Below are 25,637 nucleotides of genomic sequence, written 5' to 3'. Positions count from 1 at the left end.
CAGACAGGACGCAGACGGAGCGCAATCCTACAACCACATGTGTTTGGATTGGAATCTAATCAGACAAGATTTGGAAACCCCTTTTGGATTTGGGAATTGCGATAAGGCTTTTCTTTTTCTCTACGGTGCCTCTCCAAGAGTCCAACAGGAAAGTTTTGCCAGATTTAAGAGCCAAAAAGGAGGTCCTTCAAAAAGCGGTGCATTTGGCTTTGCCCTGGACAGAGAGGGCTTAGTGCTGCCAGTGTATGAGGAAAAACAATATAGATAAGGAGAGCAAGGACGTGCACATGTTTGAAAGACACAGTGACAAGAGGATAAGTTAAGGTTTAAAAAATAGATTCAATTTAATGTCAAGGACAAGCTCAAGACGTCCATGATTCAAGAGCAGAAAATACACCCTGCTCCTGCTGCTCCTGTCTTTGAAGCCAGACACCTGACCTACAAAGCAACTGGGACGATGCACACATATTAAAAGCAGAGGAAGTAGCTGCTCACAACACAAACGCATCTCTGTTCCAAACCAAAGCCATTTTCTCAACATGTTTTATTCAGCCCTTTTCCCAAATTCAAAAAACCTGCGCCGGAATAGCAACTTTGTCCCAGGGTAGAATGAAGAGAGGATGTCTGCCCGGTCTAGGATACCCTGCTGCTCCTCCCTGCTTCCACCTCACTCTGTTTCTCCTGTTCCTGTACATTACATGCATCAGTAATTCCATTCACATCCATCAGCTCACTATGTGGATACAAGCGTTGCTCCTATGGATCCTTAACAGCAGCGGCTTGTGCTTAGGACAAGACTATACAGACTATTACCAAGGAGGAGCCATGGACACCCAGGTGAGACATGACTTCACTTTTTGTTTGGCTCTTTATAGTCAATACTCTGTTATTTATATGTAAAAAGTAAAATGCAACCTGTACAACTTGCCAAATGCTTGTGCCCACAATACAACACACTATATTCTTCTTCAGGTGTTACAAAGTCCTTCAGTCCGACAAATGAAAAGAGACTAGATAATATGATAAATTAAAGACTGTATTTGGTTACACATGTATGCAAAAGTGTGGCTTTACGTCAAGTTTGAAACAGATTTGAAATGTTGTTACTGGTGAGAATTATGTTCCTGTGCAAATGTCATCATCATAATAATAATAATCATAATAATAATGAGCGTTTGTATGATGAAAACACTCACAGTTTGATGACATAATAGTAGGTTCTCTCATTTGTGTAGAATGGTGATAGCCTGGATTTCCAGACTTACTGTAAATACAGTTTGCGTTCCTCACAGGAGACTTACATGTGTTCTGGGTTATAACGCAAGTATTACTCATAACTGACGGTGATTAACTTACTAAAGCTTTCCACATCGAACCTTTCACATAATCATAAATAACAAGGGTTCCCACCCTTGTTTGAAAGATACAATTGTTTAGTACATTGTATTTCTAATACTGGTCTTATTGACCCAGCACATACATGTAAATACATGTCATTCTGCATTCATTATTGGTCCATTAGGGCAAAAAGTATTCACATCCATTTCCCTGCATGTCTCACCCTGCTCTCATAGTGGTCCCACATAAACCTTAACAAGAAAAATTATTGTGAATAAATATTGTGTTCAAAACTCAGATTCAGGTAACTGGAAATGAAAATCCATTATAACATGTTTTATCAGCAGATGATGATATTATAACAAGTTGATTATGATGATTGATTCATCTGTATAGTAACTGTACAGTGGCTATGATGGAGCATCCTTCAGTACAGAGACAGCTGATATGACATTCATTTCATGTGAATGTGCCAGTAACATTTAACAGACACACCCCAAGGCTCTGTCCATCATGATCTCATCGTCCCACAGCAATGACCTCATGGAAGATGGCTGCTTACACCCTGAAATCACAGAAGATAATGAGTCAGAACAGTTATGTGGATAAATAATCAGAGATAATCATCTGAAAAATCCAGCTACTTCTAGTGGGACTCAGGCTTCTCTGCAGATCTAGTGTTTTTTGAATTAGTCAATTTGATCCACTTTTTTCTGTTCAGTTAGTAACTTAGTTGGTTAGAACTTTTTAGAGCCGGCACAGCCCCAACCTAGGCCTGCAAAAGTACTTATCTATCTATCTATCTTACTTCATTGGTATGAAAGGTTTGAGAACTACAGGCCTAATATACACTAACCGCAGGAACTGCAGGAACTGCTGCAGGAACAGAAAACATATATATATATATATATATATATATATGTGTGTGTGTATATATATATATATATATATATATATATATATATATATATATATATATATATATATATATATATATATATATATGTGAGGACTCCCCTATGTGTATATACTGTTTTTGAGGAAAGTATGTCTTTGAACAAAATAGGCAGAAAAGATTGCCAATTAACAATGATAAAATGATAAAACAACCTATATAAGTCAAAAAGAAAAACAATTTAAATCTGTTATAGGATAGAATAAAAATAGTCTATAAGACAAATTTAAATAAACTTACAATGTACACAACATTTAAGCCCTGTTCACACCAAGGCGTCAAAAGCGCCCAGTTTACATTCAGTCTATGTAAACGCGCGTCTTGGCATTTTCTGCGGCATGAATCCTGCGTTTTGAGCGTCGCGGGCGTTTGAGCGTTGAGCACTTTGGACGCAGAAAAGTTGAACAAAGCTGAACTTTTCTGCGGCAGACGCGGCGCAGCAGCCGATCAGAGATGACGCTCCAGTGACGTGCTACGCACGACCCGGAGGGATGTAAACAGACTATTTTGAAAATCCAACTCGTGAAAAGCTGCTGGACCAGACGGTGTCACTCCGGCCACCTTAAGACACTGTGCAGGCGAGCTGGCCCCTGTCTTCAGTGGCATTTTTAACACCTGGAGTCATGCCATGTCCCAGCTTCAAGTCGTCCATCATTGTCCCTGTCCCCAAGAAGCCCCGGATCACTGGACTTAATGACTACAGACCTGTGGCACTGACGTCTGTCATGAAGTCATTTGAGCGCCTGGTCCTCCCCCACCTCTAGTCCCTCACCTCCCCCCTGATAGACCCCCCTGCTGGACCCCCTGCTGGACCCCTGCTGGACCCCTGCTGGAACCCCTGCTGGACCCCCTGCTGGACCCCTGCTGGACCCCCTGCTGGACCCCTGCTGGACCCCTGCTGGACCCCCTGCTGGACCCCCTGCTGGACCCCCTGCAGTTCACCTACAGAACCAACAGGTCTGTGGACGACACCATCAACCTGGCTCTCCACTTCACCTGCAGCACCTGGACTCCCCGGGAACCTACACCAGGATCATGTTTGTGGACTTCAGCTCTGCTCCAGGACAAGCTCTCCCAGCTCAACGTGCCTGACTCCACCTGCAGGGGGAGCACTGGCTCCACCTGCAGGGGGAGCACTGACTCCACCTGCAGGTGGACCACTGACTCCACCTGCAGGTGGACCACTGACTCCACCTGCAGAGCACTGACTCCACCTGCAGGGGGAGCACTGACTTCCTGACGGATCGGAGGCAGTGCGTGCGGCTGGGAAAGAATGTCTCACACAGACTATCAACACAGGAGCTCCACAGAAAGAGGAGGGAGTCCACAGTGGAGATGGGGGAGTCTGAGATGGTGAGGGGGGGGCTGTGTCTTCTGGGCGTTGAACTCCAGGTTGTTCCAGCTGCACCAGCCGCTCCACCTCCTGTAACAGACTCATCCCCGTCTGAGATGAACCCCATGAGGGTGGTGTCGTCATGGCGATGAGGGTGGTGTCGTCATGGCGATGAGGGTGGTGTCGTCATGGCGTCGTGGCTGGAGGTGCAGCAGTTTGTCACCGGGAGCCAGTGCTCCCCCTGCAGGTGGAGTCAGGCACATTGAGCTGGGAGAGCTTGTCCTGGAGCAGAGCAGGAGGTGGTGTTGATGCAGAGCTGAAGTCCACAAACATGATCCTGGTGTAGGTTCCCGGGGAGTCCAGGTGCTGCAGGTGAAGTGGAGAGCCAGGTTGATGGTGTCGTCCACAGACCTGTTGGTTCTGTAGGTGAACTGCAGGGGGTCCAGCAGGGGGTCCAGCAGGGGGTCCATCAGGGGGTCCAGCAGGGGGTCCAGCAGGGGGGAGGTGAAGGACATGAGGTGGGAAAAGACCAGGTTTAGGGTTATTAGGTTATTTCCCTCCATATGTCAATCAATCCTATTTTCTTCAACAAGAGACTGAACTTCTTTTCTTGTTCCTCCAGAGCCTCTTGAGCTCCGCACGTCTAATGTAGCTGAATGTGAAGATTCCAGTCTCTTCCACAGGTCAGGGTTCCCTCAGAGTGGTTCACAATCAAATCCATGACATCAGCGTGGAAAGTGATATCGCCCCCTGGTGGAGCATTCAAAAGAGTGAAAACCTTTCATTAATATTCCCTTTAACCAGTTCATATCTGCTCTCTTTATTCTTACTTTCAAAACTGTTCAAAAACTATTTGGTGATGAATATAAGGATTTTTTATACAACAGAATTTTGTTTTTGGTGTTCAATGTCATTCGAATGTGTCTCTTGAAAATATATAATGTCTAATCTTTCTTTTTTTCATTTGATTGGGTTCAGTGCCATCACATAGGTATTGATACTGCCTGTAATACTTCTGATGCCATTGGGTTGGTTGTATTGATCTTACTGTCGATAATTTTAGAATATTTTTAATCTCTCTGGTCGGAAACAACAAACATACAGAATGAAAGCCGCCCACGCGAAAGTATGAAAAAAATCAAACTACATATACGGGCGTGTCAATAAACCGCAAGTGCCCACATTGTAACATGAGATATTTACACATATGCAAATGGTAGTGATGCCTCTTTTGAACCGGGGTTCTGGCGGTGCACCCGTGGTCCCCCACGCTGAGGGATTAATTCCACTAATTTCTGATTAGTCGAATTATACATGATATAATTACACAAAAATATGGTCCAGGGTAATGATTGTTTGGTGAGTCGGGTCGGGCCGAGAAAGTCTCATTTCGATGGGGCAGGTTCTAAAGTGTCGCCCGCCGTCACATGTGGCTCCATGTGGTTCAGCCTTGTCTAGATTCACTTCCTCATTAGATTCTTTTTTTCTGTGAATATGAGTATGATTGTAATAAAACACTTGAAGCTTAAAATATAGAAAACACAATGTTTCCCCTGATGTCTTCTTCAACAGTGTATCGAATGCTTGCACTTCCTGCTAGAGTGCCCCCCGGTGGCCGTTAGCCGTTATCTATAAATGAGACGCACTGTTGTATCGGCCGGCAGGGTTCAAAGTGTGGGAAAAAAGTAGCGGCTTAGAGAGCACATTTCATACACAAGGCAATTCAAAGCTTCACAGCAGGAAAAATGCATTCAAATCACAAGAAATTACAGAAACAGAAATACAATAAAATTAACTAAATAAAAATTAAAAAAAACACCTAGCCACAAAGGGTAACGTGATTTCGGAGTCCAACTCCTTTTTAAATCCCTTTTAAATCAGTCCAACTGATTGTCTAAACTAATGAAATCACAAACAAAAGAGAAGAGTGCAAAGAAAAATCATTTCAGTCAAACACTGCTGAAACAAAACAGTTTTTATCTTAGATTTGAACATTGTCAGAGTAGAACCTGTCTCACATCTTCAGGAAGAATGTTCCAGATTTTAGCTGCATAAAACTGAAACACAGATTCTCCATGTTTAGTCCTGACTCTGGCACCAGCAGGAGGCCGGTCCATGTTTAGTCCTGACTCTGGCACCAGCAGGAGGCCGGTCCATGTTTAGTCCTGACTCTGGGCACCAGCAGGAGGCCGCTCCATGTTTAGTCCTGACTCTGGCACCAGCAGGAGGCCGCTCCATGTTTAGTCCTGACTCTGGGCACCAGCAGGAGGCCGCTCCATGTTTAGTCCTGACTCTGGCACCAGCAGGAGGCCGCTCCATGTTTAGTCCTGACTCTGGCACCAGCAGGAGGCCGGTCCATGTTTAGTCCTGACTCTGGCACCAGCAGGAGGCCGGTCCCTGAGGTCCTCAGAGTCCGAGATGGTTCATATGTCAGTATGTCTGAGATGTACTTTGGTGCTAGGCCATGGAGAGACTTATACACAAGCAGAGCTGCTTTAAAGTCTCTTCTCTGAGCCACAGGGGGCAGTGCAGAGACCTGAGAACAGGACTAATGTGATCGTACTTCCTGATTCTAGTCAGGACCCGAGCAGCAGCGTTCTGGATGTACTGCAGCTGTTTTACAGCTCGTTTGGAGAGACCAGTGAGCGGTGAATGTGGGTGAGGGGAGGGTTTGGATGTGGTTGAGGGGAGGGTTTGGATGTGGGTGAGGGGAGGGTTTGGATGTGGGTGAGGGGAGGGTTTGGGTGTGGTTGAGGGGAGGGTTTGGATGTGGGTGAGGGGAGGGTTTGGGTGTGGTTGAGGGGAGGGTTTGGATGTGGGTGAGGGGAGGGTTTGGATGTGGGTGAGGGGAGGGTTTGGGTGTGGTTGAGGGGAGGGTTTGGATGTGGGTGAGGGGAGGGGTTTGGATGTGGGTGAGGGGAGGGTTTGGGTGTGGGTGTGGGTGAGGGGAGGGTTTGGGTGTGGGTGAGGGGAGGGTTTGGGTGTGGGTGAGGGGAGGGTTTGGATGTGGGTGAGAGGAGGGTATTGGATGTGGGTGAGGGTTTGGATGTGGGTGAGGGGAGGGTTTGGATGTGGGTGAGGGGAGGGTTTGGGTGTGGGTGAGGGGAGGGTTTGGGTGTGGGTGTGGGTGAGGGGAGGGTTTGGGTGTGGGTGAGGGGAGGGTTTGGATGTGGGTGAGAGGAGGGTTTGGATGTGGTTGAGGGGAGGGTTTGGATGTGGGTGAGGGGAGGGTTTGGGTGTGGGTGTGGGTGAGGGGAGGGTTTGGGTGTGGGTGAGGGGAGGGTTTGGGTGTGGGTGAGGGGAGGGTTTGGGTGTGGGTGTGGGTGAGGGGAGGGTTTGGATGTGGGTGAGGGGAGGGTTTGGATGTTGGTGAGGGGAGGGTTTGGATGTGGTTGAGGGGAGGGTTTGGATGTGGGTGAGGGGAGGGTTTGGATGTGGGTGAGGGGAGGGTTTGGATGTGGGTGAGGGGAGGGTTTGGATGTGGGTGAGGGGAGGGTTTGGATGTTGGTGAGGGGAGGGTTTGGATGTGGTTGAGGGGAGGGTTTGGATGTGGGTGAGGGGAGGGTTTGGATGTGGGTGAGGGGAGGGTTTGGGTGTGGTTGAGGGGAGGGTTTGGATGTGGGTGAGGGGAGGGGTTTGGATGTGGGTGAGGGGAGGGTTTGGATGTGGGTGAGGGGAGGGTTTGGATGTGGGTGAGGGGAGGGTTTGGGTGTGGGTGAGGGGAGGGTTTGGGTGTGGGTGTGGGTGTGGGTGAGGGGAGGGTTTGGGTGTGGGTGAGGGGAGGGTTTGGGTGTGGTTGAGGGGAGGGTTTGGGTGTGGGTGAGAGGAGGGTTTGGATGTGGTTGAGGGGAGGGTTTGGGTGTGGTTGAGGGGAGGGTTTGGATGTGGGTGTGGGTGAGGGGAGGGTTTGGATGTGGGTGAGGGGAGGGTTTGGGTGTGGGTGAGGGGAGGGTTTGGGTGTGGGTGTGGGTGTGGGTGAGGGGAGGGTTTGGATGTGGGTGAGGGGAGGGTTTGGATGTTGGTGAGGGGAGGGTTTGGATGTGGTTGAGGGGAGGGTTTGGATGTGGGTGAGGGGAGGGTTTGGATGTGGGTGAGGGGAGGGTTTGGATGTTGGTGAGGGGAGGGTTTGGATGTGGGTGAGGGGAGGGTTTGGGTGTGGGTGTGGGTGTGGGTGAGGGGAGGGTTTGGGTGTGGGTGAGGGGAGGGTTTGGGTGTGGGTGAGGGGAGGGTTTGGATGTGGGTGAGAGGAGGGTTTGGATGTGGGTGAGGGGAGGGTTTGGGTGTGGGTGAGGGGAGGGTTTGGGTGTGGGTGTGGGTGAGGGGAGGGTTTGGGTGTGGGTGAGGGGAGGGTTTGGGTGTGGGTGAGGGGAGGGTTTGGGTGTGGGTGTGGGTGAGGGGAGGGTTTGGATGTGGGTGAGGGGAGGGTTTGGATGTGGGTGAGGGGAGGGTTTGGGTGTGGGTGAGGGGAGGGTTTGGGTGTGGGTGAGGGGAGGGTTTGGATGTGGGTGAGGGGAGGGTTTGGGTGTGGTTGAGGGGAGGGGTTTGGATGTGGGTGAGGGGAGGGTTTGGGTGTGGGTGTGGGTGAGGGGAGGGTTTGGGTGTGGGTGAGGGGAGGGTTTGGGTGTGGGTGTGGGTGAGGGGAGGGTTTGGGTGTGGGTGAGGGGAGGGTTTGGATGTGGGTGAGAGGAGGGTTTGGATGTGGGTGAGGGGAGGGTTTGGGTGTGGGTGAGGGGAGGGTTTGGGTGTGGGTGTGGGTGAGGGGAGGGTTTGGGTGTGGGTGAGGGGAGGGTTTGGATGTGGGTGAGAGGAGGGTTTGGATGTGGTTGAGGGGAGGGTTTGGATGTGGGTGAGGGGAGGGTTTGGGTGTGGGTGAGGGGAGGGTTTGGGTGTGGGTGAGGGGAGGGTTTGGATGTGGGTGAGGGGAGGGTATTGGATGTGGGTGAGGGGAGGGTTTGGGTGTGGGTGAGGGGAGGGTTTGGGTGTGGGTGAGGGGAGGGTTTGGATGTGGGTGAGGGGAGGGTTTGGGTGTGGTTGAGGGGAGGGGTTTGGATGTGGGTGAGGGGAGGGTTTGGGTGTGGGTGTGGGTGAGGGGAGGGTTTGGGTGTGGGTGAGGGGAGGGTTTGGGTGTGGGTGTGGGTGAGGGGAGGGTTTGGGTGTGGGTGAGGGGAGGGTTTGGATGTGGGTGAGAGGAGGGTTTGGATGTGGGTGAGGGGAGGGTTTGGGTGTGGGTGAGGGGAGGGTTTGGGTGTGGGTGTGGGTGAGGGGAGGGTTTGGGTGTGGGTGAGGGGAGGGTTTGGGTGTGGGTGTGGGTGAGGGGAGGGTTTGGATGTGGGTGAGGGGAGGGTTTGGATGTGGGTGAGGGGAGGGTTTGGATGTGGGTGAGGGGAGGGTATTGGATGTGGGTGAGGGGAGGGTTTGGGTGTGGGTGAGGGGAGGGTTTGGGTGTGGGTGAGGGGAGGGTTTGGATGTGGGTGAGGGGAGGGTTTGGGTGTGGGTGAGGGGAGGGTTTGGATGTGGGTGAGGGGAGGGTTTTGGGTGGATTTGGTGGTGACGTAGATCTGGGCGTCGTCAGCAGTGGAAGTCCAGGTTGAGTTGGCGGAGGATGTGACCGAGGGGGAAGAGATAGCAGATGAAGAGGAGGGGGCCGAGAACTGAGCCCTGGGGGACCCTGTGTTACTGGGGAGAGGGTGGATGAGTGACTGGAGAGGGAGATGAAGATACCAGGTGAAAGACGAGGGGGGATGGGTGGTGGGGCTTTTGTTGGTGTAGTCGGCTTGTGCAGGGAAGAGTTGATATAATGATATAACTCTTGATCTTGCTATATTGGGCGTGAGTGGAGCCATCTTAAGCCCTGATTCGGCCCAGTCCAATGCCTCAGAGCGTGGCTAAACTTGATTATCTTCCTGTCGATGTTTGGAAGCGGACCACTAATCAATGTCTCGATTTCCATTTCATTCGCATCTTGCATAGTCTGTTCCCGTCACTTGTCGACTGCACCACGAACACAATCATCTGTTTAACTCCTCGATGTTTGGCAAAAACATTAGGAAGGAGTGACGTTATCTCAGAAACAGTGGCACTGGGAAAAGAATGTGCTGCATTTTTTGCGCGTCGCATGACTGATAGCACCAACCCCTATCGCAGGACTATTCAACGTAAGGCCCGGGGGCCAAATCAGGCCCTCCAAGTGATTTAATCCGTCCTACAACCAATCGTCAAACTACTGAAAAAAATTTAATCAAAATCATATTTTCTGGTTTAGTTCTGGTTTAGACCTGGCTTGGTCTTGGTTTAGTCCTAGTTTAATTCTGCTTTAGACCTGTTTTTATTCTGGGTTAGACGTGGTTCAGACCTAATTGGCACTGCTCTAGTCCTAGTTCAATTTTGATTCAGTTTTGATTGGACAGTTATCAAAGCAATGTTAATAAGTCATGTTGTATGTTATTTCTGACCCAAATCTATTCAGTTATTTTACTGTTTTAACTCAAGTTTGTGAAACAGTGAAACACTGTGACTCAAAATGTTGTTAGGGTTAGTTAGGGTTAGGGCTAGTTAGAGTTAGGGCTAGTTAGGGTTAGGGTTAGTTAGGGTTAGGGTTAGGGCTAGTTAGGGTTAGGGCTAGTTAGGGTTAGGGTTAGTTAGGGTTAGGGTTAGGGCTAGTTAGGGTTAGGGTTAGTTAGGGTTAGGGTTAGTTAGGGTTATGGTTAGGGCTAGTTAGGGTTAGGGTTAGGGCTAGTTAGGGTTAGGGCTAGTTAGGGTTAGGGTTAGGGTTAGGGTTAGGGTTAGGGCTAAGGTTAGGGTTAGGGTTAGGGTTAGTTAGTGGCGTGTTGTGCAACTCCGGCCCAGAGGCCTTGGCCCTCCAATAGGGTTAGGGTTAGGGTTAGTTAGGGTTAGGGTTAGGGCTAGTTAGGGTTAGTTAGGGTTAGGGTTAGGGTTAGTTAGGGTTAGTTATGGTTAGGGTTAGGGTTAGGGTTAGGGCTAGTTAGGGTTAGGGTTAGGGCTAGTTAGGGTTAGGGCTAGTTAGGGTTAGGGTTAGGGTTAGGGTTAGGGTTAGGGTTAGGGCTAGGGTTAGGGTTAGGGTTAGTTAGTGGCGTGTTGTGCAACTCCGGCCCAGAGGCCTTGGCCCTCCAATAGGGTTAGGGTTAGGGTTAGTTAGGGTTAGGGTTAGTTAGGGTTAGGGTTAGGGCTAGTTAGGGTTAGGGCTAGTTAGGGTTAGGGTTAGGGCTAGTTAGGGTTAGGGTTAGTTAGGGTTAGGGTTAGGGTTAGTTAGGGTTAGGGTTAGGGTTAGGGTTAGGGTTAGGGTTAGGGCTAGTTAGGGTTAGGGTTAGTTAGGGTTAGGGTTAGTTAGGGTTAGGGTTAGGGTTAGGGCTAGTTAGGGTTAGGGCTAGTTAGGGTTAGGGTTAGGGCTAGTTAGGGTTAGGGTTAGGGTTAGTTAGGGTTAGTTATGGTTAGGGTTAGGGTTAGGGTTAGGGCTAGTTAGGTTAGGGCTAGTTAGGGTTAGGGTTAGGGCTAGTTAGGGTTAGGGTTAGGGCTAAGGTTAGGGTTAGGGTTAGGGTTAGTTAGTGGCGTGTTGTGCAACTCCGGCCCAGAGGCCTTGGCCCTCCAATAGGGTTAGGGTTAGGGTTAGTTAGGGTTAGGGTTAGGGCTAGTTAGGGTTAGGGTTAGGGTTAGTTAGGGTTAGGGTTAGGGTTAGTTAGGGTTAGTTATGGTTAGGGTTAGGGTTAGGGCTAGTTAGGGTTAGGGTTAGTTAGGGTTAGGGCTAGTTAGGGTTAGGGTTAGGGTTAGGGCTAGGGTTAGGGTTAGGGTTAGGGTTAGCTAGTGGCGTGTTGTGCAACTCCGGCCCAGAGGCCTTGGCCCTCCAATAGGGTTAGGGTTAGGGTTAGTTAGGGTTAGGGTTAGGGCTAGTTAGGGTTAGGGTTAGTTAGGGTTAGGGTTAGGGTTAGTTAGGGTTATGGTTAGGGCTAGTTAGGGTTAGGGCTAGTTAGGGTTAGGGCTAGTTAGGGTTAGGGTTAGGGTTAGGGCTAGGGTTAGGGTTAGGGTTAGGGTTAGTTAGTGGCGTGTTGTGCAACTCCGGCCCAGAGGCCTTGGCCCTCCAATAAATCTGTCTCTTGGCAAAATAAAGTTGATAGCTCTGCCCTATCAGAACTTTCTGTGACCTTGACGTTGGACACAGATTCTCTCATTGGTTGCTGCATTTTGGCCACGTTATGGCTCCCATTTTCTCTTTGTTAATTTACTTTTGAAAGTGGTAAAAATCTTTTTGTAAGCTGTATCGTAGGTGACTTCACGTTATCATTATTATAGTATCCAGATGCCTAGTTTACATAAGGTAAGTTCCTTATTGAACTATAGAATGTAAGTTGTAAATTGCCATATTAAGTTAAGCAGCAGCATTCACACTTGCTCTGGTTTAGTCCTGGTCTTGGGTTTGGTCCCTGTTTAGTCTCAATATTGATGTGGTGTGTGAGCACAGTCACAGAAGTTACACTAATGTAGGCCTACATTTCTGTCCCTGACTCTCTGGTTGCAGACTCCTGTTCAGACAGATGATTTCAGCACAGTGACCAGTGTGGATGAGCTGCTGCAGCTTCTGCTCCCTGAGTACAGTCTGTTGCAGCAATGTCTAAGGAAGAAGTCGTGGCCCTCATCGTTCTCCTCAGCGGTTCCTCCACTCCAGTCTGATGATGAAGAACTGTGGCGTTCAGAACCGGTTTATAAATTTGATGGAACGTTAGGAGGTAAAAGAAATAATCTACTTGTTGATGTGAATTAGGCTGCTACAGCATGTTTCTATCGCAGTGATCCTTGAAGAGATCCAGAGGACTTCATGTCAGCCCAGAGAAGTGTGTGTAGAGGTTTCCAAAGAATACCCAGACTCTACAAGCCAGCTCTACCTCCCTCGATGTGTGGCTCTGCACCGCTGTGGAGGATGCTGCAACACTGAAGCCTTCTACTGCACAAACACAAGCCACTCACTGGTCAATAAAACAGTGAGTTGTAATGACCCGATTAGCCAAAAGATCATTTATAATATTATAACATTTTAATGAGTGTAAGTGAACATATTGTCTGTTGTGGTGCGTTCCATTCATTCATTTTACAGTATAAGCACCAGATTTTCACTTGCATGTTTTATTGGTAGAAAGAATACGTAACATTTTTGATTACTTTGAATTATTATAACTAAGTACAGAGCAGTGGGCGAAGAGAAGGAGCATGTGAAAACTGACATTTCTGCAGGACACTCAATTAGTTAATGATGAAAGAACACAGTTACTTTATAATTAAAAGCTCGTTAGAGTACCTTTAACATAATATGTCCCTTTTGATAGCAAATAGCTTTGCAAAAATGATCACTGTGTGGTTTACCGTATGCCCAGGCTGCATCAAAATAAATTAGAGGCAGGTTAGATCTTAGTCTTGGTTGATAGATGAGAAAAAGGGCAAAAAATGTAAAGGACTATGCCATATGCACAAAATAAACAATAGCACTTATATACGTTACATCTCCTCTCTTCAGCTGATGGAGCTAACCCCACCCCGCATGGAAAGGGCTGTTGTCATGGTAACCTTTGTCAACCACACTTCATGCGAATGTTTATCCAAGAGGCCTCTGCACAGCATCATAAGAAGAGCCACGGATCACCTGTGAGTAAGACGGTGTATTTATGTTTTGACCTTTCATATTTTAATTGCATATGTTTGTAGGTGTTCCCCGCCTGACACTCCCTGTGCTGCAGGCCTGCTGTGGGACCCTGTCAGCTGTATGTGTGTCTCAATGGACACAATCAACTACTCCCAACGAGAGGCAGGTAGGAAGAAGCATGTTTTACCTTAAGTCACTGTCCTAAATTTACTGTAGGGTCAAATCTTTTGATACATTTGGAGAGGTACATCTATAAAACTGTAACTAATATGTTCTTTCAATCCTGCTCAGAGGCTCTGGACTCCAGCTTGCTGGCTCTTTGTGGGCCAAACAGAGTTTTGGAGGAGTCAACCTGTGAGTGTGTGTGTCGTAACGGCCTGACAGAAGCCAGCTGCGACCTAGGCAGGAAACTGGACCATGACAGCTGTAAGGGACACACGGCCATTGCGCAGTTATTTCTCCTATTCAAATTCTTTAACCTTAGTCATCTTTTTTTTTTTTTTTACAGGTGAATGTCAGTGTGAAGGTCCAGGAGAGGGAAAGTGGTGCCCTCCTGGACAGAGATGGGACGAGGATCTGTGTGGTTGTGTGTGCGATACGACCTGCCCTGGGAACCAGCCACTGAACCCTGACACGTGTCTGTGTCAGTGCAGAGAGAGCCCACAGACCTGTCTACGACAGGGCAAGAGGTTCAACCCCAACACCTGCAGGTGGGTCAGCCACATTTGAAATAAATACATGTACATATATATACCAATTCCCAACCAATATAGTTGGTTGGAATGAGATCACACCTTATCCTTTTTTGTCAACCTGCATTACCCCAGCAGGGACAGTCACACACTCATTTGGCTGCAATGAGCCACATACTGTAACTGGAGACCGTTTAGTCACCCTTTAGTGACCTTTCCAATTTAGGGTGCAAAGTTTGAAGCTGCTTCTTCTTTTCTATAAACAAGAATTATGCCTAGCATAAAGTCACAAAGTCATAAATCATTGGCACAGCTACTTTCCCGGCACATATGTAATAAAACAGAAGCTAAAAAGAGAAGAACTCTCAATGGCCATGTCAAACATTCCACAGTCAAAAATGATCAACTTACTTTTTCCGCCCGCTTTGGTCTCCCAGCCTTTTAAGGAGTTTAGTCCTTCCTAATGCGCAGCCATGTTGTGTACACATTTCATGCATGTTGCGATTCCCACAGCAGCGTGCAGTGGCTCCGCCCCCAGAGCCGAACTTGGTGACTGTGAGCAGACATATTAAAGCACTGTAAACGCTGACATACAAAGTCCAATTCAACCAAAACATAGTTTAAAATGTGGGAAAGTTCAAGATCACGATTATATGACTAAAAAGGATGTTTTCTGACAAATATTAAACCACTCCTATACATTCAATCCCATAACTGAACTTTAATAAGGCATTATGTCCATGTTTTGTGGACTGGATTAGAGAAGGAGACGTCATTATTATTGCATTTAATGCAATAGCAATGAGGAAATTGTATTTCCTTCTATGAAAGGAGATAAGTGCACACATCTATGTAACTAAATATGTTAATGTGGTCCAGTAGGCTTTATGCAGCTATATATTTCAATTCAAAATCACAACAGCGGTTGTCTCGGAGGGCGACAGTGAAAACCGGATAAAAAACAATGTTCATAGGGACAAGAGACGATGTCCTTCCCTCCTTATCCGCCAAGAGTTCCACAGTGAAGGGGGATCTGACTCCCTCAGACGGACAAGGGGACGCGAGAGAGACAGTGGAGCTGGAGCCACTCAGGAGGAGAACCAGTTCTTCAGGAGGAGAACCAGTTCTTCAGGAGGAGAACCAGTTCTTCAGGAGGAGAACCAGTTCTACAGGAGGAGAACCAGTTCTTCAGGAGGAGAACCAGTTCTTCAGGAGGAGAACCAGTTCTTCAGGAGGAGAACCAGTTCTACAGGAGGAGAACCAGTTCTTCAGGAGGAGAACCAGTTCTTCAGGAGGAGAACCAGTTCTTCCAGGCAGATGAAGAACCGTTTATGTGGAGTAGAGACCGCTTCTCCAGGTCATCGATGAGCCTGTCCCACTCCCGGCGGTGAAGTGGGAAATGAAGGCAATGAACAGATTTGCGAGTGAAATGAAATATAAAATACTCCATCTTCTTCCGCTTATCCGGGGCGGGTCGCGGGGGCAGCAGTCCAAGCAGGGACTCCCAGACTTCCTTCACCCCAGATACTGATGGATCAGAGGCAGTGTGTGCGGCTGGAGAAGAATGTCTCAGACACTTGGACCATCAGCACAGGAGCTCCACAGGGCTGTGTACTTTCTCCCCTGCTCTTCTCCCTGTGACAAACTGCTGCACCTCCAGCCACAACTCTGTAAAACTGATTAAGTTTGCGGACGACACCACCCTCATCACCATGACGACAACACCCTCATCACCATGACGACACCACCCTCATCGCCATGACGACAACACCCTCATCACCATGACGACACCACCCTCATTGCCACGACACCACCCTCATCGCCATGACGACACCACCCTCATCACATGACGACACCACCCTCATCGCCATGACGACAACACTCTCATCACCATGACGACACCACCCTCATTGCCACGACACCACCCTCATCGCCATGACGACACCACCCTCATCACCACGACACCACCCTCATCACCATGACGACACCACCCTCATCGCCACGACACCACCCTCATCGCCATGACGACACCACCCTCATCACCATGACGACACCACCCTCATCACCATGACGACACCGCCCTCATCACCATGACGACACCACCCTCATCACCATGACGACACCACCCTCATCGCCATGACGACACCGCCCTCATCACCATGACGACACCACCCTCATCACCATGACGACACCACCCTCATTGCCACGACACCACCCTCATCGCCATGACAACACCACCCTCATCACCACGACACCACCCTCATCGCCATGACAACACCACCCTCATCGCCACGACACCACCCTCATCGCCATGACGACACCGCCCTCATCACCATGACGACACCGCCCTCATCACCATGACGACACCGCCCTCATCACCATGACGACACCGCCCTCATCGCCATGACGACACCGCCCTCATCACCATGACGACACCGCCCTCATCGCCATGACGACACCTCCCCCATCGCCATGACGACACCGCCCTCATCACCATGACGACACCGCCCTCATCGCCATGACGACACCACCCTCATCGCCATGACGACACCACCCTCATCACCATGACGACACCGCCCTCATCGCCATGACGACACCACCCTCATCGCCATGACGACACCACCCTCATCATCATGACGACACCACCCTCATCACCATGACGACACCACCCTCATCGCCATGACGACACCGCCCTCATCGCCATGACGACACCACCCTCATCGCCATGACGACACCGCCCTCATCACCATGACGACACCGCCCTCATCGCCATGACGACACCACCCTCATCGCCATGACGACACCACCCTCATCATCATGACGACACCACCCTCATCACCATGACGACACCACCCTCATCACCATGACGACACCACCCTCATCACCATGACGACAACACCCTCATCACCATGACAACACCACCCTCATCACCACGACACCACCCTCATCACCATGACGACACCACCCTCATCGCCACGACACCACCCTCATCACCATGACGACACCACCCTCATCACCATGACGACACCGCCCTCATCGCCATGACGACACCGCCCTCATCACCATGAAGACACCGCCCTCATCACCATGACGACACCACCCTCATCGCCACGACACCACCCTCATCGCCATGACGACACCACCCTCATCACCATGACGACACCACCCTCATCACCATGACGACACCGCCCTCATCACCATGACAACACCACCCTCATCACCATGACGACACCACCCTCATCGCCATGACGACACCGCCCTCATCACCATGACGACACCACCCTCATTGCCACGACACCACCCTCATCGCCATGACAACACCACCCTCATCACCACGACACCACCCTCATCGCCATGACAACACCACCCTCATCACCATGATGACACCCTCATCGCCACGACACCACCCTCATCGCCATGACGACACCACCCTCATCACCATGACGACACCGCCCTCATCGCCATGACGACACCGCCCTCATCGCCATGACGACACCACCCTCATCGCCATGACGACACCACCCTCATCGCCATGACGACACCACCCTCATCGCCATGACGACACCGCCCTCATCACCATGACGACACCGCCCTCATCGCCATGACGACACCGCCCTCATCGCCATGACGACACCGCCCTCATCACCATGACGACACCGCCCTCATCGCCATGACGACACCACCCTCATCGCCATGACGACACCACCCTCATCATCATGACGACACCACCCTCATCACCATGACGACACCACCCTCATCACCATGACGACACCACCCTCATTGCCACGACACCACCCTCATCGCCATGACAACACCACCCTCATCACCACGACACCACCCTCATCACCATGACGACACCACCCTCATCGCCACGACACCACCCTCATCGCCATGACGACACCACCCTCATCACCATGACGACACCACCCTCATCACCATGACGACACCGCCCTCATCACCATGACGACACCGCCCTCATCGCCATGACGACACCGCCCTCATCACCATGACGACACCACCCTCATCACCATGACGACACCACCCTCATCACCATGACGACACCGCCCTCATCACCATGACGACACCACCCTCATCGCCATGACGACACCGCCCTCATCACCATGACGACACCACCCTCATCACCATGACGACACCGCCCTCATCACCATGACGACACCACCCTCATCGCCATGACGACACCGCCCTCATCACCATGACGACACCACCCTCATCGGGCTCATCTCAGACGGAGATGGGTCTGTTACAGGAGGTGGAGCGGCTGGTGCAGCGGGAACAACCTGGAGTTCAACGCCCAGAAAACAGTGGAGATGATCGTGGACTTCAGGAAAGTCACATGGCTCATGACCTTAGGTGAGGTCAGAACGTAGAGTGACCGGTAAATCCAGAACTTTGTCTTTGGACTCAGCTCCTTCTTTACCACAACAGTCGATGCAGCGACTACATCACTGCAGATGGAAGTGAAGCAGCTAATTATTAGCTGAGGGCGGGGCCTCTGACACCTACAACACATTCTAACCTCTGCAGTAGAATGTTGTGGTCAATGGTGTCAAACGTTGAGGTCAGAACCAGGATCGAGATGAGTCTTTTTCAGAAGAGGTTTAATGACGTCATGTTTGAAGGATGTGGAACATAGCCACTTTCGAGTGAAGTATTTATTATATTAAGAATAGGGTCTATAATTAGGGGAAGAATGTCTTTGAGGAGCTTGGAATGGGGTCTAGGACACAAGTTGAGCTTTTAGAGGACATAATGGCTGAAGTTATCTCTGCTTGATCAACAGCTGTGAACCTTTCTAAGTTTACAGGTGGATTTATATGGGACGTTAGATTTACAGCTTGGGCTAGTTCAGGGCTAATAGCGGGGGTAATTTCATCTAATTTATCTCTGATTGTTTTTATTTTATTATTAAAAAATAGGAGGAAATCATCAGAGCTGAGAAGAAGCTGGGAGTGAGGGCTCTACTGCTATGACAGTTTGTTACCATGGCTACAGCGTGTTACTTTAGTTGACTTCTATTAGATGTGAATAGTCTCTGGTTTGGGCCTCACACAGAGCTGCTGATAGGGGCGCGTTTTGACCTATTGACCTTCTGTTTTAACGGCGCTGCAGCATCAAGAGCAGACTTCAGGGAATTTATGGTCAAGTCGACAAATTGATCACTTAAACTGGGACTAAAACTGTTCTCAGCAGATCACATGACATGATCAAATGACATGATCAAATGACATGATCACATGACATTATCAAATGACATGATCACATGACATGTCAATGAATCTTGCTTCTATTAGGGTTAGGGTTAGGCGCTGGTACAGCTGGCAGCCCGATGTAAACGCTCCGCTTTTTTCTCACACTTTTTTCACACTTATTGTGCTTTATCTTCTGTATTTTGTAAATATTTTTTTCTATTTTACTGTACAATAGGGACACGCGCTGGAATCGTTTTTAATTCAACTGTTTTCGACTTTGTTCGGCTGGAATATTGAGTGTTTTTTGTCATGTCGTCGTGATGTACGCTAGCTCCGAGCTAGCCCCCGGCCCCCCGCGCCCTCTGGCCGTAGCTGACGTACGGTGTGCCGCGGTACACGTTTATATAAAAGAGGAACTTCATGAACGATCGGGACACGCACTGGAATCGCTTTAATTCAACTTGTTTTGACTTTGTTCGGCTGGATTGAGTGTTTTCGTCGTGTCGTCGCGATGTGCCTCGGCTCCGAGCCCCCCGGCCCCCCCGCGCCCCCCGGCCGGCGCCGGTGCATGTTTACACAAAGGAAGAACTCATGAAACTGCGGAGAACAGTCGTCTTACCCGGAGATCTTCACGTTATCCCGGCGGACATCCTAAGGAAAACGCAGAGAAGCGGACGGGCTGGACGTAAACTTCGAGAGAAGAGAGGAGGAAACAGAAAGCCGGTTCCTGCCGTAGTCATGGGTAACGTGAGGTCCCTTCAAAATAAAATTACGGAAATAGCGAGCCTCATGCAGTCCCAGAGGATTTATAGGGACAGCAGCGTCTTGATTTTCACAGAGACTCTATTGTAGGTTTGGACAATTTTCATCTGCTGCGGGCGGACAGAGAGGTGGAGGTCTGAAGAAAAGAGGTGGAGGTCTGGCTGTGTATGTGAACACGAGCTGGTGCAAACCCGAACACTGCACAGTGAAGCAGCAGCTATGTAACAAGGATATTGAACTATTGGCTCTTGGCATGAGGCCATATTATCTGGAGTTCTCACATGTGATTTTGATCACAGTCTATGTGGCCCCGTCTGCCAATGCTGAATATGCTTGTGAAGCACTGCTCTCCTGCACTTGTAGCTGCAAACACAGCATCCACAGGCTCTCTTCCTCGTCTCTGGTGACTTTAACCACGCTTCTCCCTCTTCTGTTCTACCAACATACACCCAGTATGTTACCTGCCCCACCAGAGACAATAGAACATTGGACTTGTTTTTTGCCAACACCAAGGAGGCTTATTCTTCTTCCCCCCTCCCTCCCCTGGGCAGCTCGGACCACAACCTTGTACATCTGAGGCCTGTGTATGAACCCATCGTGCGCAGGCAGCCTGTGGTGTCCCGTGAGGTGAGGATGTGGTCTGCTGAGAGCGAGGAGGCTCTGAGGGACTGCTTCAGCACCACTGTCTGGACTGAGCTTTATGACCCACATGGGGAGGACATCAACACCATCACAGAGTGCATCACGGACTACATCAACTTCTGTTTTGAGAACATTGTTCCCTCCCGGACGGTGCGGTGTTTCCCAAACAACAAGCCATGGATTAACCGTGCACTGAAGGCTCTGCTGAAGGAGAAGAAGAGAGCCTTCAGGTCAGGGAACAAGGAGGAGCTGAGGACTGTGCAGAAGGAGCTGAGGAGGAAGATCAGGCAGGCTGAGGCCGGCTACAGGAGGAGGATGGAGGAGCAGCTGCAGCAGAAGAACATTCAGGGAGTGTGGAGGAGCCTGAAAACCATCTCGGGCTTCAAAATCCCCCCTGCCCAGACAGAGGGGGATCTACAGTGGTTGAATGATTTAAATGCTCACTTCTTGAGATTTGATCGGTCACCCGCCCCTCCCCCTGCACAGACCCCTCCCCCTGCACAGCTGCATGCTCCCTCTTCCACAGCTGGACAATGCCCTGCATCCGTTCCTCTTCACTTCTGCGCCCCGGACCATCAGCACCCCACTTCGCCTGGACTCACCCATCCCCCCAGCACACAGTCCCCCTGCCAACCACTGACTGTCACAGCAGCACAGGTGAGGAGTGAGCTGAAGAGGATTAAAGTGAGGAAGGCAGCAGGACCTGAGGCATCAGCCCCAGGCTCCTTAAGTCCTGCAGATGAACTGTGTAGAGTTATGGAGCATGTCTTCAACTTGAGCCTGAAGCTGAGGGTGGTACCACAGGTCTGAAGACCTCCTGTCTGGTATCTGTGCCCAAGACACCACGCGCCAAAGACCTCAACAGCTTCAGGCCGGTGGCTCTCACGTCCCACCTGATGATCACAGAGAGGGAGAGGAAGAGACTGGACAAATTCATCAAGAAGTCCAGCTCCGTCCTGGGCTGCGCTCTGGACTCGGTGCAGGAGGTGGGGGACAGAAGGGTCCTGGCTAGATTCACATCTATGCTGGACTATGAGTGTCGCCCCCTGCAGGACACTCTGTCCCCTGCAGGACACTCTGTCCGCTCTGGAGAGCAGCTTCAGTGAGAGACTGATCCACCCTCGATGTGTGAAGGAAAGGTTTCGTAGATCTTTCCTTCCTGCTGCTGTCAGACTTTATAACAAACACTGTTAGTCCTGAACACTCGCAATACTGACCTAACCATGTGCAATTCTGTCATATGTGCAATTACTGTCGTGATTCATGTGCAATGTGTTTTTATGTATTTATTTATTTTTATCTTTATTATTTTTTCCCCTCCATTCCTTGTTTGGGTAATGGGAGTTTTTTGTTTATAGGAGATCTTCTACTGAAAGTGTTTTTCAGACTTCCTATAAGTGATCTGTTCTTCTGGATCTACCTCTGTATCTTCCTGCGTTGCATCAATGAAATTTCCCCATGTGGGACAATAAAGGAATATCTTATCTTATCTTATCTTATTTCTTTGAATTTTGAGATATATTTTTCAGATATTGTCCTTTTCATTATAACTTTATTTTGTGGGACTGGATGATCTTTAAGAATAAACTGAAAGGTAATTATGAAATGATCTGACAATATAGGGTTTTGAGGGAGGACAATGAGGTCACTAATCTCTGTTCCATACGTTAGGACAAGATCCAGAGTGTTCTTATGAGTGTGAGTCGCTTTATTTACATTCTGAGTGAAACCAATGCTGTCTAACAAGGCGCTGAAGGCATTACTGAGAGAGTCATCACTCATGTTCACGTGGATATTAAAGGCTCCAGCTATAACTACGGTGGGAGTTCAGCGACAGAGGAACGTCTTACACTGCTGCGCTGCGCCTGGGGCTCATCCCTAGATGGTCACTTCAGGCCACTAAGACTATCGGTCAGATTCTGAACTAATAGGGATGAACCCTCCGAAGTGGGAGGGGCCATCCCTGCGTATGAGCCCGGGCTTTCCTCAAAACACACTCCAGTTATCAACAAAGACTACGTTGTTTTGAGGGCACCAACTAGAGTACCAGCTGTTGATGCTGAAAGAGGCTGTACAATTCAGCATTGATCCGATATATGTAACTATATGTGTAACTATATGTAACTATATATGCAGCTATATATATGCAGAGTTGTCATGTCACATGATCTGTGGAAATACGAGGTGTACAGTTTGTGCAAGGCAAGTTTATTTGTAGTGCACATTTCATACACAAGGCAATTCAAAGCTTCACAGCAGGAAAAATGCATTCAAATCACAAAGAAATTACAGAAACAGAAATACAATAAAATTAACTAAATATTTTTTTTCATAAAAAAAAACACCTAGCCACAAAGGGTAACGTGTTTTCAGAGTCCAACTCCTTTTTAAATCAATCCAACTGATTGTCTAAACTAATAAAATCACAAACAAAAGAGAAGAGTGCAAAGAAACAAATCCTTTCAGTCAAACACAGCGAAAAAAAACTGTTTTTATCTTAGATTTGAACATTGTCAGAGTAGAAGCCTGTCTCACATCTTCAGGAAGAATGTTCCAGATTTTAGCTGCATAAAACTGAAACGCAGATTCCCCATGTTTTGTCCTGACTCTGGGCACCAGCAGGAGGCCGGTCCATGTTTAGTCCTGACTCTGGCACCAGCAGGAGGCCGGTCCATGTTTAGTCCTGACTCTGGCACCAGCAGGAGGCCGCTCCATGTTTAGTCCTGACTCTGGCACCAGCAGGAGGCCGCTCCATGTTTAGTCCTGACTCAGGCACCAGCAGGAGGCCGGTCCATGTTTAGTCCTGACTCTGGCACCAGCAGGAGGCCGGTCCATGTTTAGTCCTGACTCTGGCACCAGCAGGAGGCCGGTCCATGTTTAGTCCTGACTCTGGCACCAGCAGGAGGCCGCTCCATGTTTAGTCCTGACTCTGGCACCAGCAGGAGGCCGGTCCATGTTTAGTCATGACTCTGGCACCAGCAGGAGGCCGCTGCATGTTTAGTCCTGACTCTGGCACAAGCAGGAGGCCGCTCCATGTTTAGTCCTGACTCTGGCACCAGCAGGAGGCCGGTCCATGTTTAGTCCTGACTCTGGCACCAGCAGGAGGCCGGTCCCTGAGGTCCTCAGAGTCCGAGATGGTTCATATGTCAGTATGTCTGAGATGTACTTTAGTGCTAGGCCATGGAGAGACTTGTACACAAGCAGAGCTGCTTTAAAGTCTCTTCTCTGAGCCACAGGGGGCAGTGCAGAGACCTGAGAACAGGACTAATGTGATGGTACTTCCTGATTCTAGTCAGGACCCGAGCAGCAGCGTTCTGGATGTACTGCAGCTGTTTTACAGCTCGTTTGGAGAGACCAGTGAGCGGCCGTTATCTACTGCAGACAAACGCATGGATAAGTCTCTCTAAATCTGGTTTTGGCAATGTTTTTTAGATGGTAAAAAGCTGATGGACAGTGTCAAAAGCAGCATCAGATCTAACAGAATTAAGACTGAGGCTTTGCCCGTGACAGTGTTCAGGAGGATGTCATTTGTCACCTTGACAAGAGCAGTCTCAGTGTGATGAGGTCTAAAACCTGACTGAAAAACATCAAATAAGTTGTTTATTAAGAGGAAATCTGTGAGCTGTTGGTAAACAACCTTTTCAAGGACTTTGCCCCAAAATGGCAGATTAGAGATCCATCCATCCATCCATTTTCTGCCGCTTTATCCGGGGCCGGGTCACGGGGGCAGCAGTCTGAGCAGGGACTCCCAGACTTCCTTCTCCCCAGACACTTCCTCTAACTCCTCCGGGGGGATCCCGAGGCGTTCCCAGGCCAGCCGAGAGACATAGTCTCTCCAGCGTGTCCTGGGTCTTCCCCGGGGCCTCTTCCCGGTGGGACATGCCTGAAACACCTCCTCAGGGAGGCGCCCAGGAGGCTCCGGGACAGATGCCCGAGCCACCTCAGCTGGAGGAGCAGCGGCTCTACTCCGAGCTCCCCCCGTGTGACTGAGCTCCTCATCTTATCTCTAAGGGAGCGCCCAGCCACACGGCGGAGGAAACTCATTTCGATCGCTTGTATCCGCGATCTTGTTCTTTCAGTCACTACCCAAAGCTCATGACCATAGGTGAGGTCAGAACGTAGAGTGACCGGTAAATCGAGAGCTTTGTCTTTGGACTCAGCTCCTTCTTTACCACAACAGTCGATGCAGCGACTGCATCACTGCAGCCGCTGCACCGATCCAACTGTCGATCTCACGCTCCATCAAGACCCCGAGATACTTGAACTCCTCCACTTGGGGCAAGGACCCCACCCACCTGGAGAGGGCAAGACACCTTTTTCCTCTTGAGAATCATGACCTCGGATTTGGAGCTGATTCTCATCCCCAGACGCTTCCCTCTCGTCCCAGTGCATGTTGCAGGTCCAGGTTTGATGGAGCCATCAGGACAACATCGTCTGCAAACAGCAGAGATGAGATCCTGTGGTCCCCAAACCGGATTAGAAATCCATTTTACAAATATAAAATGATTGATGTGTAGAAAAAGGTTCAGTTGTTTCATCTGGACTCAGTTTTAGAATAAAACAAGACGTTTCGACTCATCCAAGAGTCATTCTCAATCTGCGACGAATGAGGATCACACACCGATAGATCTATTTTAGTGTCTTATTTTGTGTGATTTGACCATGACCTGTGTTTGCTCTGCAGCTGTTACAGGCTCCCGTGCAGAAAGCCCAGACGACCGTGCCAGGCGGGATTTTACTACAGCCATCACGTGTGCCAGTGCATCCCCAACTACATGAGGCCAGAGTGGAACTGACCAATCACGTGTGCCAGTGCATCCCCAACTACATGAGGCCAGAGTGGAACTGACCAATCACGTGTGCCAGTGCATCCCCAACTACATGAGGCCAGAGTGGAACTGACCAATCACGTGCCAGTGGAGGATGCGACTGCACAAAGTGATAAACGGATTCAGACTGGGAAAGACCCATATGTGATGCACCGGTGTAAATACCACAGTGGCGACTGGAAGCAGCGTGATACCTGGGGGCGGTGTAAAAGGCACCGGCCAATCAGAGG

The 25,637-nt window shown here is 49.5% G+C and overlaps 1 protein-coding gene across 1 annotated transcript; it reads left to right on the top strand.

Annotated features, from left to right (window-relative positions):
- LOC140362683 (vascular endothelial growth factor C-like) lies at positions 1–25,402 on the top strand. The gene is made up of 8 exons (XM_072448839.1): positions 1–837; positions 12,157–12,364; positions 12,426–12,616; positions 13,147–13,274; positions 13,335–13,438; positions 13,564–13,698; positions 13,781–13,982; positions 25,263–25,402. Exons 1-8 carry the CDS (start codon positions 610–612, stop codon positions 25,372–25,374), a joined length of 1,308 nt encoding a protein of 435 aa, XP_072304940.1. The 5' UTR covers positions 1–609; the 3' UTR covers positions 25,375–25,402.
- Positions 25,403–25,637: the final 235 nt, after the last annotated feature.

Source organism: Eucyclogobius newberryi, unplaced genomic scaffold (genome assembly GCF_026437365.1).
Source record: "Eucyclogobius newberryi isolate DKJ021-1_F unplaced genomic scaffold, fEucNew1.0.hap1 SCAF_1, whole genome shotgun sequence".
Taxonomy (NCBI): Eukaryota; Metazoa; Chordata; class Actinopteri; order Gobiiformes; family Gobiidae; genus Eucyclogobius; species Eucyclogobius newberryi.
This window is presented reverse-complemented; position numbering and strand designations above follow the sequence as displayed.

What these genes read in the sequence shown, in the direction of transcription:
- LOC140362683 (XM_072448839.1), top strand. Translation starts at nt 610, where the DNA reads ATGAAGAGAGGATGTCTGCCCGGTCTAGGATACCCTGCTGCTCCTCCC. An exon ending in CTACTCCCAACGAGAGGCAG is followed by an intron (nt 13,439 to 13,563) that starts GTAGGAAGAAGC and finishes AATCCTGCTCAG; the next exon opens with AGGCTCTGGACTCCAGCTTG. An exon ending in TTCAACCCCAACACCTGCAG is followed by an intron (nt 13,983 to 25,262) that starts GTGGGTCAGCCA and finishes TTTGCTCTGCAG; the next exon opens with CTGTTACAGGCTCCCGTGCA.